Genomic DNA, 19,130 nt, shown 5'->3' with positions numbered 1-19,130 from the left:
TAGGTGAGAAGCCAGCAAGACACTTAGAAGAGCTTCACCCTTTTTTCTCACTCAAACAGTCAGAAACTTGGGAATTCTTTTTAGAACCTTTAGAAACTGTGAACCCTTTTAATGAGTATTCACCTCTCCAGAAGGTGTGAACCAGTTCCCACAAACACTGCCCCTTGGGCAGTTCTAGACAATTTGGAAGCTGTTATTGGCTCCTATGAAGAGGGAGAAGACAAGAAGCCATATTAAAGGTCCTGAATTTCTGAGGCAAGGAGAGTGGACTCCAAGAAGGAAGGTGGTTTCAAGAAGAAGTTTACAGGAGTTTATACCTCCAAAAGGAAGACACCTCTACTTAATCTTATATGGGGAAAGGTCTGCAAACCACATGCTAAACTGGGGGATAACTCAGAGACATGTGAATCCAAACTGGGTGACAACTTAGAAAAGTGTGAATGCAAACTGGATGACAACTCATAAATATGTGAATCCTATGAAGAAGAGTATACACTTTCAGAGGTGAGAAATTGATCCCACAGACACTGCCTCCTGGGTGGTGCTAGACAATTTGGCCACTATAAAAGGCCCTGAATTTCTAAGAATAGGAAAGTGGACTCAACAAAAAGAGTTGACTCCAAGAAGGTTTGCTGAAAGAAGAAAGGAACAGAACCAGGAGAGTTGTACACAAAGGCTATAAAAGGGAATTCTTTTTTCTCTTTTAGTTTACACTTGTGAAAGGGAATCCTTTTTTTGTCTTTGCCTTGTTGGTGCTAACACTTTAGTTACCACTAAACAAGTTCCTCACTAGATTTTGAAGTCAAGATTAACTCCCCTTTGTCCACCTTTTGATTGAATCAACACAAGCTTGAACTAGGTGGTGGAGTTTGAAAACCACTTAGTGAATTCACATCCTCAGAAACTCAATCAGCCAGGAATCTGTGGATCTGATGAGTATTCACCCCTGGAGAAGATGAGAACTGGTTACAAGAAGCCACCATAAAATGCCCTGAATTTCTGGGACTAACAAAGTCTATTCCAAGAAGGAAGTTGGCTTCAGGAAGAGCTGGACTTCAGGAGGGAAGTCAGCTTCAAGAAGAAGGTTTGCTCCAGGAAGAAAGTTGGCCTCAGGTATCTCAAGTCATTGTCTTGACCTGCCTTTTGGAGGGAACTTGGGATGGATAACTGGATAACTGGCTTTCCCCTCCTGTCTTCTGGAGAGAGTTTAACTCAGGTTAAAGGTCAACAAGTCCTGGCTGAGTTGAGCATGGGATCAATATTTAGTTAGAGAGGCTAATGTTTTCTCTACCCTTCTGTATTTCTCTACTTTCACTCTTTCCACCTCTTTTGTAAATAAAAGCTATTAAAGATCATTTTGACTTTGAGCAATAATACTTTGAATTGCAGACTACCCTATTATTTATAATTTTCATATATTTTAGTCAACCATTAAAATTTAATCCTTACAAGATTAGTACAATCAAATGTAATGGGCTTCTCTATTAGCAGCAATACAATGACACATGACAATTCTGAGGGACATATGAGAAAGAACACTATCCACATCCAGAGAAAGAACTGTGGGAGTAGAAACACAGAAGAAAAACATTTCCTTGATCACATGGTTCAATTGGGACATGATTCTGAATATAGTCTCTAAATGATCACTCTATTGCTAATATTAATAATATGGAAAATCCAGTGGAATTGTTCGTTGTCTATGAGAGGGAGGAGGGAAGGGAAAGAATATGATTTTAAATAATTTAATAAATTAATATAATAAATCAATATAATTAATATAGCATGAATTAATTAATGTAATATAGTATTATACTTAATAATATTAAAATAATTAATATAATATAATAGATTTTAGGAGCCAGAGAGAGTTCAAATAGAATAGTGAGAAAGTAGTTTTGCTGACAGTTTAAAAAGTCAGTTAACAAAATGAATTGATGGAATGAAGCCTTTTCTCAAAAAAAAAAGTCAGGGAGAAGGTGTCTGCTTTAATTGTAAACTTGAAGCTCTAAGAAGATCTGTGAAGCTAGGAAATAGGTGAGGAGAAATTCTTTCATTTTGGAACTGTTTTGATAATAGTTATTATCAAGGAACTTTATGATAGGAATCCTATGAAGAATCTGAGGAATTAGAAAGTCCAGTGTTTTGGAAAGTCTGTTTCCTGTCATTATTGAAGAGAGAGCAAAGGGAAAGACATCTTTTTGGAGAACTCTGAGAGATGCTTTAAGAGATTTAAATCTATATTGAGTGAGATGAATGTGTTTAATGTTAATTTAATCTATTTGGAGACCTAAGGGAGGCATTTAATAAGATGTATTAAATCTATGTTGAGTGTGAGACTGTATTTCTAGATTTGTAAAGAGTTATTATGCACTGATATATTAAACTTGGGTTTTGGCATTACTCAGAGCCAAAAGGTTATCAGCAGTTTTATATGGTTTTAGACATAATTTCATTTATTAAATTATATGTACATTTATCCAGTAATTTTAATATTTAATCATTTATATGATATAATCACTTAAATTATATAATCAATTAAATTATAAAATAATATAATCATCTAAATATTGAAAACCAAGTAGTAGTAGTATTTATAGTTTCCCTAGTACATGAAATAAGTAGCATTTAATGAATGGGAGTAGAGTCTTAAGCTAAATATTTAATACTATATTACAAGTTTAATAATGAGAAAAAATGATTGCAATCAACTCGTAGATTGCTATTGGACTTCGGAAGATAAAATTAATTATATAGCAATAAGTCAAGCAAGTTGAGAAGTGGTAGCATAAAAGTGAATCAGACCCCCAGACCATAGAACACTTTTCTAATGAGAAAGCATTCCTTTCTCTTCAAATCAAATTGCTAAAAATATAATGATGTATGAGGACTTTTGAAGATGGGTAATGTATCATGCTTCCCCTATGGCCTACCGGTGCAGAATGAGATAGATGCTTTCAGACCAAACCAACACATCAATTTGTATTCTTTCACCATGCTTTTTGGTTACAGGGGTAAGCTATTTTTTTTTTTTGAGAGAGAGAATGGAGAAGGGGAGAAAGATAAAAAGTAGAGATATATTTAAAAAAAATGAAAGAATGAAAGGTAGCATAAGTGAAACATTTGAAAAAATAAATAGCAGTTAGCAGCATTCATAACGGAAAACCAAAAAGCAGGGCTGTTTTGTGATTATTGTGTGAAATTTAACATTTTTATAAATTTTGCTATATAATAAAACCTCAATCCTCTATTAATGTTCTGGTAGACCCAACTCAAGATATAGAACCAACAAACTAGAGGTTTTTTTCCCAGGGAGTTCTGCTGCATAAATGTCAATAACCCATATTAGGACTTAGAATGTCTCCATGTGGGCAGATTTCTTTTTGGGTTTCTGGATAGCAGCTAGCTTACCACAAAATCATTCATACAGAAATCATTTGTCTGTAAGAGGAAGGGAAACACAGGAAGGTACATTTTTATCAGTTCCCCTTTTTCCTTTTCCCTTTGGGTCTCCAAATAGCACTAATTCAGTGAAAGTCTCACACAATATCTTCTTACGTGGAAGGAATGCAGAAAAAGATGAAATCATTATTACTCATAAAAAGCTTCTTTTTCTATTAAAGTTCTTCCTTGTGGTCATGGACAACTTTCATGAAACATATGAATATACTTTTCCCAGCTATTAGGGGGCAAAACTGCACAAGGAAAAGCACAAGCTGACCAGTCCTTCTCTCCATCCCCCTTCCCCACCTACTAAGGGTGGGGGGGGGGTGTGTGGAGACAAGATGGTGGTGTAGTAGCATGGAAATCTTTAAGCTGCTTGGAATATCCTTTCAAACCAATCATTACAAAGCAGCTCAAAAGGCAGAAGTAAAAGCAGGATGAGCAAAGGGGCTTTTTCATTGGACACTGAGTAAAAGGTAGGCAATGAGAAGGAATTTCCATGCTATAAGGGGCAAAACTGCACAAGGAAAAGCACAAGCTGACCAATCTTTCCCCCCTGTCCCTCTTCCCCACCTACTACACCAAAAGCAGATCCATAGCCAGGGCAATCTCAGAATTCTAGGGGGCTGGCTAAAAGCACCACAGACTTACCCCTAGATGCTGCTCCAGGCCCTGGCAGCAAAATACAAAGCTTAATAGCACTGGACTCAATCCTGCGTGTGGGAGCAGAAGCAGAGCCACAAAGATAGCAGCTAGGGCAGGGAAGATAAACTCAGGGCAAAACACTGCACAGGGTGCTATATCACAGACCCACCCCTGGAAATACCAGGTCCTGGAGGTGGAGTTCAGAGTTCCAGAAGCAGCAGCAGTAGCAACAGGCAGAGGCAGCAGAAGAAGATGGCCTCAGTGCAAAACACTCTGAAGTCTGTTACATCTACAAAAAAACAAAAACCACCACAGACCTACCTGCCCTCATTCAGGCCTCAGACAGGGAAGGGAAGATAGTTCCAAGTTGAAGTCCTGAGAGACAGAAGCTAAGATAGAAATGATCAGCAATATGGGAAAAAGAGTAAACAACAGCAAACCCTGGAAATTTTCTATGGAGAAAAAGAGCAAAAAACAGAAGCAGCAGGAGATAGTGAGAAATAATAAAACACATGCAAACTATCCAAAAAAAATGGAAACTGGTCACAAGTTGTGGAGGAACTAAAAAAGGAGCTCAAGAACTAAGTAAGACAGATAGAATAAAAATGGGGAAAAGAAATGAAAGTACTACAAAAAAGAAAACAACAACTTAAAAGGCAAAATTGCTGAAATGGAAAGAGACCTAGAAATCAAATGAAATAATAAGCATATTGTAAACCAGAAATGATCAGCTAGAAGAACAGGCAAAAAAATGCCAGTGAGGGAAGGAGTGCCATGAAAAGCAGGATAGACCAAATCGAAAAGGAGAATCAAAAGATCATAGAAGAAAATTAGTCTTTAAAGACCAAAATTGGGCAAGGAGAAGTTAATCATTTCACAAGACATCAAGAAATAATAAAACTAAATCAAAAGACTGAAAAAATAGAAGGAAAAATGAAATATCTAACTAAAAAAACCACCCTGGAAAATAGATCTAGGAGAGACAGTTTGAGAATTATTGGACTACCAGAAAGCCATGACCAAAAAAATAAAGCTTAGACATCATATTATAAGAAATTATCCAAGAAATCTGTCCTGATATTCTTCAAAAAGAGGGCAAAGTAGACATTGAAAAAACGCGCAGAACACCTCCTACATTAAATTCCCAAATGACCACTCCCAGGAATGTTATATCACAGTTCAAAAGCTTCCAAGTCAAGGAGAAAATACCACAAGAGGCCAGAAAAAAACAATTCAGATATCATGGAGCCCCAGTCAGGAATACACAGGATCTGGCAGCTTCCACACTGAAGAACATCAAGGATTGGAATATGATATTCCAGAAGGCAAGCAAATTGGGTCTACAACCAAGAATCACCAACCCATTTAAAATGACTATATGCCAACTATGGCTAAGACCAGAAGTTTTAACCAGATAAGTGTTAGAGGAGAACACTAAAGATAATCAAGCCAATTTAGAATACATCAAAGTGGAAAGCTTTTGTATAAAAACATCAATGCACTAGAATAAAGGAAACTGTCAAATGGATAAAATTACATCAAAAGTTGTGGCATAGCCAAGATTTATAGGTAATTAACAAATGCCAGATTAAATTAAAACCTTTCAATGGACAAGTGGTCAAATAATCTGGGTAAATTCTTCCAAAGAATTGCAAGCTATTAACAGACACAAATGAGGGAAATAAAAACAACTCTGAGGTTTCATTTCACCTTCATAAAATTAGTAAAAATGACAATAGATGGAAAGAGTAAACTCCAGGATGACAACCATATTGATACATTCTTGGCAGAGTTATGAAATAGTTCATGCATTATGGAAAACAATTTGAACAAAAACAATAACTAAAGTTTTTGTATTTTTTAATCTTTTGCTGGATATATAACTTAAATGAGGCCACAAATGGAGAGTATCTCATAGGTCAAATATTTACAGTGCATTTTATGGTGGTAACAAAGAACTAGAAAGGAAGTGGGTAGTTGTCAATTTGGAAACTAAACAATGATGTTCACATACATAATGTGGACTAGAAATAAGGGAGATGAGAAATTCAGAAAAAAATGGAAGGATTTACATGAACTGAGGCAGAGTGAAATATGCAGAACCAAGAATAAAATATGAGAAGGCTATCAAGGCAAAAAAGAGCCACAAAATAGAACTAGACTTTGTATAACTACAATGACCAAACTTCCTCCTGTCAAAGGGATGGAGGACCATGAGTGTGAAATGTTGCATAGGTTGTCAAACATAGTAGATGAAACTGGTTGGTTCTATACATTTTTTTTCATTTTTGATTCAAATGATGTCATAGTGAGTAGAGGAAGTTGGGAGGGAGTAGATTTATAAATAAAAAGGAGGGAAAATCCAAGGAATAAAACATTAATTTAAAAGAAGGTGGCATCAAGGAACATTATGGGTATGGGTGTGTTTAGGTTTTTAGCATATTACTACTTTTAATGAACTAAGTTGGATAATCAGCATAAAAGATACTATCCTAGATGTGTGACCAGAAAATGAAATGACATCATGATGTAGGGACTGTGAAAGATAACCAGAGGATAGCCTATATGATTTAATGACATCCACATGACATCAAGCCATTTAGATGAAGGCTGTCAACATGCTGGGTAGATATCTATGGAGGATTTATGGGAAATGATGTACAAAAGTCCCATAGGATGACATGGCATGGAGAGGTATGTGATCTACACCTTTGGAGAGACCCATGAATACCACAGATTCATGTAGTAATGAGATTTCTTCCCTCTCCCCACCTCTGCTATTTCCTTGTTGTCCAGCACCATTGGTTTCTGCCCTTTCTGATATACAGGAGAGAAGACTCAAGGGATAAAAGTGGCCAAAATATGTGTATGGTAATCTGTGCATCTATGAGGGTGAAGCAGAGATCTTGTCCTCACCAGCTAAGGTCCTGTATGGGCAACTGGACAGAAACAACAAGAGGGGTACAGTGAAAAGGAGTGCATGGAGAGCCTAGCCAAGAGAGAGAGGGAGCTCCTTCTACGGAAGGCACCAGCAGTGCTAACCTCCTATCTACAAGCATGTGGCTTCTGTGCTTGGGGGATATGCAGGGAGGAGAGGCATCAGTCTCGGGGGACACATAGCTTCAGAGGTTAGTTGGAGACCATCAGAAGTCGGTGGTATGACACCCAAAGGGCCCTGAGTCCATAAGCAGCAGCATCTCTTCCCTGTCATGGTCCAAAGACTTTCTTAGCTTCCAACCCTACTGAGAAAAGATTGTAATTATCAGAATCAAGTCTGACCTGGGTGGAGGAACTTACCTGTTGGTTGTTGGTCTTGGTTTCCTGGGAGATAGGTTAGCCAGAAACATTCATAAACTCCACTAGTAAATCCACAGTCCACAAAAGGGAAGAGTAGAACATCTGAACAAAGTGGAATAAGAAGTTTGTGCTTCCCTTTGTGCTTCCGGGGGTGTGTGTGGGCATGCTTACGCATGCATGGCCCTGAGATGGGGGATTTCCTCTGTATATTTTCAGAGCTGTGGCACAAGATGTGAAAATGGATTCCCCCAAAGGCTTTTTGAGCCATGAGATCTGGCCTCCTCAGCTTTCTTTTTAAAGACAAGGTAATAAAGAACTGTAGTCAGAGCCAGAGGACCACCTCACCTCAGCATCAGGTCCAGGGCTCGGCAAAATCCAATTCCCCCTTCCTCCCTTGGAGTGAACATGGAAGCTTCAGGGATTTCCTGGGAGTTTCTCACCTTTCTGACTCCTAAGGTGAACAGCGAAGCCAACCCCAAAGAAGACAAGCCCTAGCAAAAGGCCCCCAACTCCAGTCAGCATCTTACTCTGGACAGATCTGGATGGTGCTTCTAGGGAGAAGACAGAATAAGAATCATAATTTTCCTTTCAGGATCCATCCTTCTGAGTCATCTAGTGAGCAGATATAAATGTAGGGGAGCCTGCTAAATCCTATCTCAGGGACAATAAGAGGAAGGGAAGCCTCTTCTATCCCAAAAGAAAGAAAAATATAGGCGATTATAGAGTTCCCCAAAGAGATTAGCTTCTATTGTTGGGGCTATTGGGGATGTTGAGGTCCTAGGTTCCATAGTCCTTAGCTCAATACTGCAATGAGAGGGTTGCCCTGAGGGAAAGCACAGGCTATCCTAGAGAAGGAGACAGGGCAACAGGAGACCAGAACCAGAGGCTGTCCTGTCCTGAGGAATATTGAATCTGAAAGATCAGGAGCTGCTTCTCACCCCAGACCACAGTGATAGGGTTCTGAAGGCTGGAGTGCTCTACTTGGCAGGTGTAGACATGTCCGTGCTTGGGGATCATTTCTAGCATCACCAGGATCTGGAAGGTCCAGTCTCCATTACTAATCAGGCCTGTAGACACAACCCCAGCTGTCTCCTCCTGACCATTCAAGAACCACTTGACATTGATGTTACCGGGATAGAAACCAGTAACAAAACAGACAAGCTGGTTTGGGTGTCCTAATGGAGCCATCTTTGATGGATACACAGTCACTTCAGGCTCGTCTGGAAGAAAAAAGAAAAATCCCAAAGGAGATAGAGCAGATCTTCCTAGTCCAGTCCCCACCTCTGTCACCTCATCCAGCACCAGACCTGGATCCTCCTTTCTTCCTTAGGCCAGTATATGAACAAGGTTTCTGTTAAACTAGACATTTTAGAGAACAAAAAGTAGCCCCCTGAATTCATGCTGCTAAATGATCAAGACTTGGAATCATCAGGATTCAGGGATATGAAGAAAAATCATTGTCAGGTGAGTTTTGTGACTTTATATCACATAGTCCTTCCCAGCGCATCTCCTCTGTAGATCCACTGAAGAAGTCTCTGCACAGGAGATAGTTCAGACCTTGAGCATCCTGACTCAGAAGCCAGGTGCCCCTGGGATAGGCAGAGATATGACTATATCCCTGTGACTCAGAGGCCCAGAGATGAAGTCCTCTTCTCTTCTCCTTCAGTCTCTCCTCACTCTGCCCTTCCCTCTTGTCATATCTTCTCCCTGTCCTTTCCATCTTCTTTCCCTCCCCTTCTCTGATTTCTTTCCTTTTCTATTTGCTCCCCCATCCCTCTGTTGTCCCCGCTCACCTCTTCTTTGTGTCCACAGGGGCTCCAACAGCCCATAGTTGTCTCTGCACCTGACCACCTGGGCCCGGGATTGCTCCAGAGCCTCCAGGAGGCTGTTCATCAGCTCTGCAATGGGCCGCCCCAGCTCAGTCAAGGCCACAAACTCCCCTACGTCGCTGTCAAAGCACAGGATCTCTTGGCGGTTGTAGATGAGTCTTCCAATAAACCTCACGTGCTCAGTCCCATTGATGAAATGACATTCATTCTTTATTTGCTCCAGGAAATGCTCTGTGGGGTACCCTAGAGGCTGGTTAGCTCTGACAGGCATCAAAGTCACCCCCAAACCCAGGCTGGCATGGGCAGGGGGAAGCTACAGGCACATGGTCCTCTCCTTTAAGAATCAGACTGATCTTTGGGCTCATGCCCAGCTCTGCCATTCTTGGCCCTCACTCCACCAACCCCACCTCTATCCCCTGGATGGCAAATTCTTTGCTTAAAAGGTTTGTATTATGACACCCTGGCCAGTATTCCCTTAGTTGCACCCACAGCCACCTTGCAACATATCCATTTCCTACCTCCCTTCTCCCCCAACACATCTACAGCGAATGGACTCAACAAACATTTCCAGGAAATTATAGCCAACATCCAGCCCAAGTCCTCTTTTCTAGTCTCTGAATATTTCTCCACTGATTCCTCCACATCTATTTCTTTTGTCCAGCTCATTGGCTAGTGCAATTGTCTCCTAATAGAGTCCCGCACCCTCCCCCCACATCTCTCTTTACTCCAACCCATTCTCCCCACAGTTGCTAAATGAGTTTCCTTTAGTTTAGGCTTGACTGTGTCCCTTGCTCAATCAACTCCAGTGTCTCCCTGCTTCCTCTAGTATAAAATAATAAATTCTCTTCTGCTTGGCTTATCGATGCCTTCACAAAGTGACCCCAAACTACCTTTTCAAGCCTCATGACACTCCTTCACTCTTTCAGTCCAGCCAGACTCCAGAGCTCTCTTACTGTCCCTCCCATGCCGTGCTCCATCATCTCCTATCTCCATTCCTCTGCACTGGCTCTCTCCTGGGCTTGGAAGGCTGAATCTGTATATAGATATATATGGGTAGAAAGATAGAAAGATACGTGTGTGTGTGTGTGTGTGTGTGTGTGTGTCACATCCATGTGTCTCCACTGTTTCCCTTGATAAATAATCAGTTCCTCGAGGGCAGAAACTCTTCTGCTTTTTATTTTCTTTTGGTCTCTAGATCCCCGGTGCCTGTCACATAGTAGGTCCTAAGTGACTGCTTGTTGATTGATCTTATACTGGCAACCTTCTGTGTTCATCCTCCTCCCAGACATGCAATTTCCTATCTTTCATCTCTACTCATAACAATAATACCTGTCAAATAGTTAAATTTACAAACCTCCTAGTAACATCTGTCAAGATTCAGCTCATATGTCTCCACCATCATTAAGCCATACCTAATCACTCCAGGCAGAAGAATCATAGTTATGTGGTCTCTCCTCACTCTAATCCAGCCTCTGTACATCAACCAAAACGATTTTCCTAAAGACAAATTCTGACCGTATCAATCTCTGACACCTTATCCCAATCTCAACTCAATTAACTCTATTGCTTCCTGTTAGCTCAAGAAAACAACAGCCCCTTCTCTGTTTGCAGTTTTAAATCCTTTACTATCTATCTACTTTTCAAGATTTCTTTTCACTCCCTCTTCAGCAGAGGTGTCAGACACTGCACTCAAACCTCATGGGACAAATAACATTTTGAGTGTGGTCCAAACTAGATTAAAAATATTTGTGAAATATTTAATAAAAATATAATAAAGGAGATAGAATATCAATATATTATTCTCAAAGTCATTGTGTGGCCCACAGAAAAGGTTATTTTTGTTTTAGTGGTCCCTTTTCCTACTGGAGTTTGACCTCTCTGCTCTCCAGTTCAGCCAAAAGGCCCTTCTCTCATTTCTACCTACAGAGTATGCCATCTCTCATCTTGGGGCCTTTGTGGCACCTGCCCCCAGGCCTGGAATGCAACACTTATTCATCTCTACTTCACAGAGTCCCTGACTGCCTTTCAGACAAAAGTCTACTAATATTTTGCCTATGAAGTTCTTCATGGTACCCAGAAGAGCTAATGCCTCTCCTCCCTGAAATAGCTTGCATTTATTTTATTTTATTTTATTCATTTTTAACTCTTACCTTTTGTCTTAGAATCAATACTGTGTCATGGTTCAAAGGCAGAAGAGTGGTAAGGGCTAGGCAACTGGGGTCAAGTGACTTGCCCAGGGTCACACAGCTGGGAAATATCTGAGGCCAGATTTAAACCCAGGACCTCTGGTCTCTGGGCCTGGCTCTCAATCTACTAAGTCACCCAGCTGCCCCCAGCTTGCATTTATTTTAAATTTATTCTCATTATTAAATTATTAAATTTAAATTTATTTTTACCTTTATAAACTGTCTTCTCTGCTAGAATCTAAGCCTCTTGAGGATAGAAGATAGTTTGGGTTTTGCCTTCCTAACCTCATTACCTAGGGTGTTTAGGAGGACAGAAAAGTTTAGATGAGAGTTTGATGAGGAGAAGAGGGATTCAGAAATCCTGAGAAGGGATGGAAGGCCATAGTGTTCCTGGAATGTGGGTTAAAGGGAGGAGAGAGCACAGGAAGAGGATGGTGGAACCTTGGAGACCAACTTCTTCCATTTCCATCCTACCAAGTGCCAGCCTGCTCCTAGCCCTTCCTTTGGTCTGAGCCATCTGGAGAAGAGTAACTCCTCTTATTTCTCCACCTCTCTTCTGTGGGGAGCTGCTGCTCGATCCTTACCTGGGCTGTGTCTGCCTGTAGCCATCAGGGAAGTCAGCAGCAGCAGGAGGTTTATAATCAGAGTTGTCCACATCTTGGTGACAAGGAAAGGATGAGAGACACAGAGGCTCCCACCCTTAGAAACTGCCCTCAGAGCTTTCAGAATCAGAACTTGAGCACATTCTTGTTGGCTTCAGGATTGGGCAACTTTGGCCATGAGAGAACCAATCTATCTAGCTCAGGGCTGAATTACATCATCAGTTCCTAGGCAGAAGTTTCATGAGAAGGCTTTCCAAATATTTAAATTTCCTGGTCAAAAAAGAGAACAGAATTTGTAGACTCTCATGATTACTAAAGACCTCAGATCTCCTCTTCCTTGGACTATTACAATAGCTCCTATGACGTGCTTGTCTTTGGTCAATCTCCTCTGTTGAATCCATAGTGCATGATGGAGGCAAAATGATATCCCTAAAATATTCCCCTGCTCAAATACCTCCAGTGCCTCCCTGTTGTCCCTAGAATTAAATATGAAGCAGTTGAAGGTATTCAAAATCATCATGACCTCAGTCAGAGAGCTCTCCAGTTTCTTTTATAAACATTGGCTAAGCATATATTTATATAGGAATTTCTGTGATCCATGGTTCTGTTGATCTGTACACAGTCACTACAATGTAGTTTTTCTTTATATATACATACTTATATATGTATAAAATAGTGGCACACATTTCATGGGTCAGATAGTCAAATATATATATACATATACATACATATATACATTTATTTATTTTTTTAAAATTTATTTTAAACCCTTAACTTCTGTGTATTGGCTCCTAGGCAGAAGAGTAGTAAGGGTAGGCAATGGGGGTCAAGTGACTTGCCCAGGGTCACACAGCTGGGAAGTGTCTGAGGCCGGTTTTGAACCTAGGATCTCCCATTTCTAGGCCTGACTCTCAATCCATTGAGCTACCCAGCTGCCCCCTATGTGTATATACATATATATTCCTAGTTCAGATAAATATATTAATAATAATTTATTTTATAACTTCCTGCTCTTTCTTAAAAATATAACCACTAGGTACAGCTAAATGGTGCAATGGATAGAGAGCCAGGTCTGGAGATGGGAGGTCCTGGGTTCAAATCTAGCCTCAAAAACATCCTAGCTGTGTGAAACTAGGCAAGTCACTTAACCTCAACTGTCTAGCTCTTATTGCTCTTCTGCCTTGGAGCTGATAATGAGTATTGATTCTAAGACAGAAGGTAAATGATTTTAAAACATACTCAGAGCCACCAGGTGACACTAACAGCTGCAGCCAGATGAGCTTTCAGTCATCTTCTGATATGGGGAAATGGTAGGAGAATGAAGGTACAACCACTGCCCCACTCACCTGGCTCAGGTAAATCAGTCATCTTGCAGATACAGCCTGAAGGTGGCTGAGAAAAACAGATGAGCATAAAAAGAGACAAAACATACGAGCCATGATTAAGTCACGAAGAGCATCTGGCTACAATTTCCAAGTGTCCAAACAGATCTCACATCAATCTGGCTCTATTTTAGAGATTATGGTTAGTGCCATAGGATTCAATAAGAATGTAGTTAAGGAGGACAAAAGACAGAAAAGTAAGGGTTCAAAAGAAAAATAAATGTTTATGCCAGTACAAAGTGATTGCAACAACACTATAAAACAGAAAACTGGGATAGTAACTAAAAAGAATGAGATCTTCAGATGATTTCTGAACTGTCCTCAATATAACTTTAAGGCAAATACTGGAAATTTATTTTGACAACCATATTTATTTATTGATCAGTCTTAAACAGACCTGAAAGGGAATATTTCATTCAGCCACCTCAATTCTCATAAATTCACTAAAGGATAGGCTTATTTCATACTCTGGTTACTACTTTCTTGTCTGCCCCTGGTGAACAAAGATTTTGACCACCCTAGTAGATTCTGAGCGTTCCTGACATTACCTGTTGCCACTGTCACTCCTCTGCTTGCCTTCTACTGATTCCTGTCACAATTTCTCAATCAGAAATCCTGTAAGTTCACTGTAATATCACTCTACTATCTAAATCATGGGATAAATTTGGATTTTTTTTCCCCATTCAAGGAAAAAGATTGAAAATACTACAAGTTCCAGAATTCTGTCTAGAATTTTCTTTTGCCTGTTTAGAATTCATCTAAACCCATTCAAACAGTTATTACAACCATGCAATAGCAAGGTCAAAAGATATAAAGGCCTTGAATATTAAGGTTAAGGAAAAAAATTAGAAGCCAAAAAGATCAGATTATTTTCATACATATGGCCAGAGGGAGAGTTCTTAATGAAATGGGAGAGAGACAGAGACAGAGAGAGAGAGAGAGGAGTGACAACAAAGGATAAATAGGTATTTTTGATTCTGTGAAATTGAATTTTTTTGAACAAACAATCCATGTCATCATAAGAAAGGAAGTTATAAATTGGGAAGAATATTTTCATCAATATCCTTAATCAGTGTCTGATATAAAATATATACAAAGCAAAACACATAAATGACCAAAAGGTATATTCCCCAAGCAATAAGTGGTATTAAAAGTAGAATAACTAATTATTAACACCCAAATGAAAGACACTTCAAAATCACAAAGAATTATAAAAATTAAAAATAAAAAAATCTTATTTTATTTTACACCCAAGAAATTGGACATGATGACAAGAAATGTTTAGTATTGGAGGGGCTTCAGAAAGACACACTCTAGTGGTGAGGCTATGAATTGGTCTAATTATTCTGGTGTGACAAATAAAATGCTGATTGTTACAGGTATGAAAAATAAATTTATTGACCAGTCTAGCAGTAATCAATAAATTAATGGTCAATGATTCTTTCAGGAATCAAAGAACCTGGTGCAAGGTCCTGGATCATTTTATATACCACTGCTGTCTGACAGCTCATTATTCAGCCTTCCCTTGAACATCCAAAGACAGTTTTACTTGGTGAACACTTGATGATGAGGTGGTCTTAAAATGTCTCAGTTCCTTCTAACTTAGTTTGTGGTGATGGTGGAAGTCATATGAGGAACAAGATCTTATTATTAGATTGCAGGATTTAGATTAATATCCAATACTCCTAGAATTATATTTTATAAAGTTTATTAATAATCACTTGAAGTAGAAGGAATAAAAAGGAAATAGAAGTTAAAAAAAAACTAATTATCTAATAAAATTAAGACCACATGAGCAAAACTCTTCTGGCTCTCACCTCACACCATCTCCACTAAACCTGATCACAGGAAGAGAGAGAGAGAGGAGGGGTTACCCAAAATTAATATCTTCCCTATGCCAGCACGTAATGTGAAGAGGAAAATGGGATGCTGGGAATTAAAGTTTTAGGCGTTAGATTCTGATTACACAAGGTTCTAGTAGCCCTTGGAGATCTAGGCACAAAGATCTTGCTTATCCTATAAGTTCGACTCCATAATCCATATTGCCCTACACCTCAATGGAAGGGGCATTGTCCATGGAGAGCATCTGGCTTAAGGTGGTTCTGTTCACAGAGAGCACAGAACTCAAAAAGTTCTATGCTCTCTGTGAACAGAACTCAAATTCTCAGATGGAATAAGGCCAGTCTCAATTTAGCAGATAAATGAAAGGAAATTTCTAGGACTGTCAGAGAAATCTCTTTCTGAGAATGGTTAGGGAATAAGGGGAGATTTTGACACAAAAACACAATAATATTAGAAATCAAATATATATCCTTAAAATTAATTTTCCTCATTGGTAAGCAATTTGGAATCAATTTGAAAAAGTGCCTAAAAGGTCCTCGTCATTTTGAACAGAGATACTTCTGCTAAGAATATATTCCAGGGTCATAAGAAACAGGAAGCATGGCGTCACTATACACCACCATATTAATGCAAAAATTCTTTGTAGCAAAGAAGTGAAAACAAAGTGGCTCTTCAGTTGTTGGTAAATGACCAAACAAATTGCATATTATGAATGATTATTGGGCCAGAGACAATGGTTATGAAGAGTTGAGAAAAATATGAGAAGAATTAAATGAACTAATGCAGAGCAAAGTAAGTGGAATCAGGAAAAAGTATGTACAGACTGCAACAATGTAAATGGTTTATTTTTTGGTTTGATTTATCTAATTCTCAGAGGGGAAGGTTAATGTTGCCTAATAATAAAGTTTTATTGTCTATTTCCTCTTGCAATTCATGTGATTTCTCCTTTGGGAATTTGGATGCTATGCTATTTGGTGAATATCTGTTTAATGCTGATATTACTTTATTGTCTATGGTACCTTTTATCAATATTTAATTTCCTTCCTTATTCCTTTTAATTAGATTAGTTTTCACTTTTGCTTTGTCTGAGATCATAATTGCTATCCCTGCTTTTTTCACTTTAGCTGAAGTATAATAGGTTCTTATGTAGCCCTTTACCTTTACTCTGTGTGCTCCCTTGCTCTACCCTTATTTTCTTTCTTGTTCATTTTTTTGTTTGATTTATCTAATTCTGAGAAAGGAAAGTTAATGTTTCCTACTAGTAAAGTTTTATTTTCTCTTTTTCTCTTTCAACTACTTTAATTTCTCTTTTAGGGATCAGGATGCTATGTTTTTTGTTGCATATATGCTTAATGCAATAATTGTTATGTTCAAACTCTGGGAGGTTGTGAGTCTCACCTTAATTGACAAGTGAAGACAGTTGGAGACATCAGAATGTTCCCAGATGCCATGAGGACAAGAGGAAAGGCATTTGTCCAGAGGATATAAATACCCTGAGAGCCATCTGACAGGGACCCTTGGCTTTGGACCCTTGGCCTGGAACCCTTGGCCTTGGACACTGATCTCTGATCTTGGAGCATTGACCTGTGGATCTCTGACTGTGGGTCCTCTGATTCTCTCTGAATTCCCCCTAGATATTTAGACATCTGAACCATCATTAGATATTTAGGTATCTGGGCCAGAGTGGGAACTGGGAAGAGGGAAGGAGAAGAAGCAGAGGGAGGTAAGGGAGGTATTTCCTGATGGCTGTAGGACTGACATAACAATTGGCAATAAGATGCTGAGAGGGATCATCGATATCTGTATCAACTGATCAGATTGCTTTCTCTGGTTTGGCCATGGCCAAGCTGAGCCAGAGGAGGTGAAGAACAAGAGTTCCATCATTACTAAAACAGCCTACAGTCCTGAGGGATCAGTGATCATAGCCATTAGGGACAGGGTCTCTTATCCCCAATCCATTCCTGATTATTCCTTTCCCTTATTAACATCTATAGATAAAGTTTATTAAGTTCTTCCTGAGTGGTTATTACATCACAACCATTGGGAGGAAGCAACACAGTCAGATGAAAATGTTATCCAAGGCTAATAGAGCCCAATATTAATAATCAATCCAACCCCAGGTGGGACCCGAAAGGGTTACCCATCCACCTGACTTTTAGGGATCCTGCCTGGGCGCTGTTATTGAGAAGGGCAGTTATTATAACATCCAGCTGAGTGACAGGACTTGGGTGTCCCTGCACCAGGTATCAAGGGAAACCAAGGCACAGCTTCCCTGATTAATATACTCTATAATAACCATAATAGTAGACAAAGATATCTTCTTTATAACATAATGTAAATGTAAAAAGCAAAAAGTAATACTGAATATTGTGTGATTATATTAAGAGAAGAGATATCTAAGCATGGCTAGAATGAATATCTCCAGAATTTCTTCCCCCACCCTTCTCCCCGAAAGACTTTGATTCCTGCCAGGAGGGGAAGCAGAAAGTTCAGGTCAGAGTTTGCTCACTCTGTTCTTTTCGAAGAGAGGGGGACAGTGGGCTAGAATTCTATTTATTATATATGTTCTCTTCAATATGGTTCATGTATGGGAGATAATTTTGGGGGAATCAAACTACATTCCTGACCCCCATTTATTAATGGAATAAGAGAGTTCTATTCTGCAGCTTCAAATTTTATTCCCCTTTCCCTCCAAATCCCACATCAACAATGAACATACATAGCAATTAGCAAAGAAACCTATTTATTTAAGTTTATAGAAAAAAAGAAATCACACATATACAACATATATATGTACACACACTCACAATAAAGGCAGAATATATGTATGCTGGTAGCCCATGTGGGAGATTACAGAATACCTCTATATAATCTAAATTTTACACACTTGATCAAAACGCTGGCTTGTTCTCTTAACAAGCATTATCACCCAGTTGACATACTATTGGTTGAAGTCTTTTTTATCATCCTGAAGACACTAAGGGGAAGAGGGGAGAAGCAAAATTACAGAAATATGAATAAAGAAATCCAATATAGTTGTTAGGCTTTCAAGTCCTTAAATATATTAAAAACGAATCAAATCAATGATGAATGGTCAGAAAATTCTTGATAAGCTAGTAGAAAAACAGAAGAAAAACAACTGTTTGAACACACAGGTTGATGCAGATATGATTTAGGATGTAGACTCTAAACAACCACCCCAGTACAACTATCAATAATATGGAAATAGATCTTAATCAATGACACATGGAAAACCCAGTGGAAATATGCCTTGGCTGCAGTGGTGGGGTGAAGTTAGGGGTGGGGGACAGGGGTGAGGTGGAGGGGAGAGAAAGAACATGAATCAAGTAACCATGGGAAAATTTTCTGAAAAAAAGAAAAAGAAAAAATAATAAAAAAAGAAAATTCCAAAAGATTTAACTTAAGAAAAAATTTAAAGCCATCACAGAAAGAAAAACCAGAAAGAAATTTTTAAAGAAAAAAATTTAAATCACAATTTTAAGATCATCATACAGATTCTCCCCAGTTAGGATCAGAGACTAAAAGGATCTGCTCCTTACACACAGACAATAAAACTGTAAAACAGGGTAGAAACAAGGTAAGAGACATATGAGAGAAGACTATGAGTAGCTTAATAAGGGAAATAAGCCCTTTTAGGAGAGAGCAACTAAAAGTGGAGTAAGCTATAAAAAATATGGTCTGTTAGGAAAGGTAAAACAGAGCATTAACATGGAATAACAAAAAATTCAGATTGCTATAAGGAGGAAAAGGGAGATACAAAGTAGCTCTTGTTTGTGCTCAATGTTATAATTAAAATTCATCCTGGAGTCTGTATATTGAATTATAATTATTAGTAAAAGTGAGAGAGATTGCAAGAGCAATCTAATAAAAAGTCCCCAACCT

General features: G+C 38.9%; 1 protein-coding gene across 1 annotated transcript; it reads right to left on the bottom strand.

Annotated features, from left to right (window-relative positions):
• Nucleotides 1-4,289: 4,289 nt before the first annotated feature.
• On the bottom strand, nucleotides 4,290-12,058 carry LOC123246413 (H-2 class II histocompatibility antigen, E-S beta chain-like). The gene is made up of 5 exons (XM_044675315.1): nucleotides 11,986-12,058; nucleotides 9,180-9,446; nucleotides 8,325-8,606; nucleotides 7,827-7,937; nucleotides 4,290-4,378 (listed from the first exon to the last, which is right to left on the bottom strand). Exons 1-5 carry the CDS (start codon nucleotides 12,056-12,058, stop codon nucleotides 4,290-4,292), a joined length of 822 nt encoding a protein of 273 aa, XP_044531250.1.
• Between the last annotated feature and the right edge of the window lie 7,072 nt (nucleotides 12,059-19,130).

The sequence above is a fragment of the Gracilinanus agilis genome, chromosome 4 (assembly GCF_016433145.1).
Source record: "Gracilinanus agilis isolate LMUSP501 chromosome 4, AgileGrace, whole genome shotgun sequence".
Lineage (NCBI taxonomy): Eukaryota > Metazoa > Chordata > Mammalia > Didelphimorphia > Didelphidae > Gracilinanus > Gracilinanus agilis.
This window is presented reverse-complemented; position numbering and strand designations above follow the sequence as displayed.

Coding starts and splice junctions, on each gene's coding strand:
- LOC123246413 (XM_044675315.1), bottom strand. CDS start 12,058: ATGTGGACAACTCTGATTATAAACCTCCTGCTGCTGCTGACTTCCCTG. Junction 8,607..9,179: donor CCTGTGGACACAAAGAAGAG/GTGAGCGGGGAC, acceptor TTTTTCTTCCAG/ACGAGCCTGAAGTGACTGTG. Junction 4,379..7,826: donor TCACCTTAGGAGTCAGAAAG/GTGAGAAACTCC, acceptor GTTTTTTTGTAG/ATGTAACAGACTTCAGAGTG.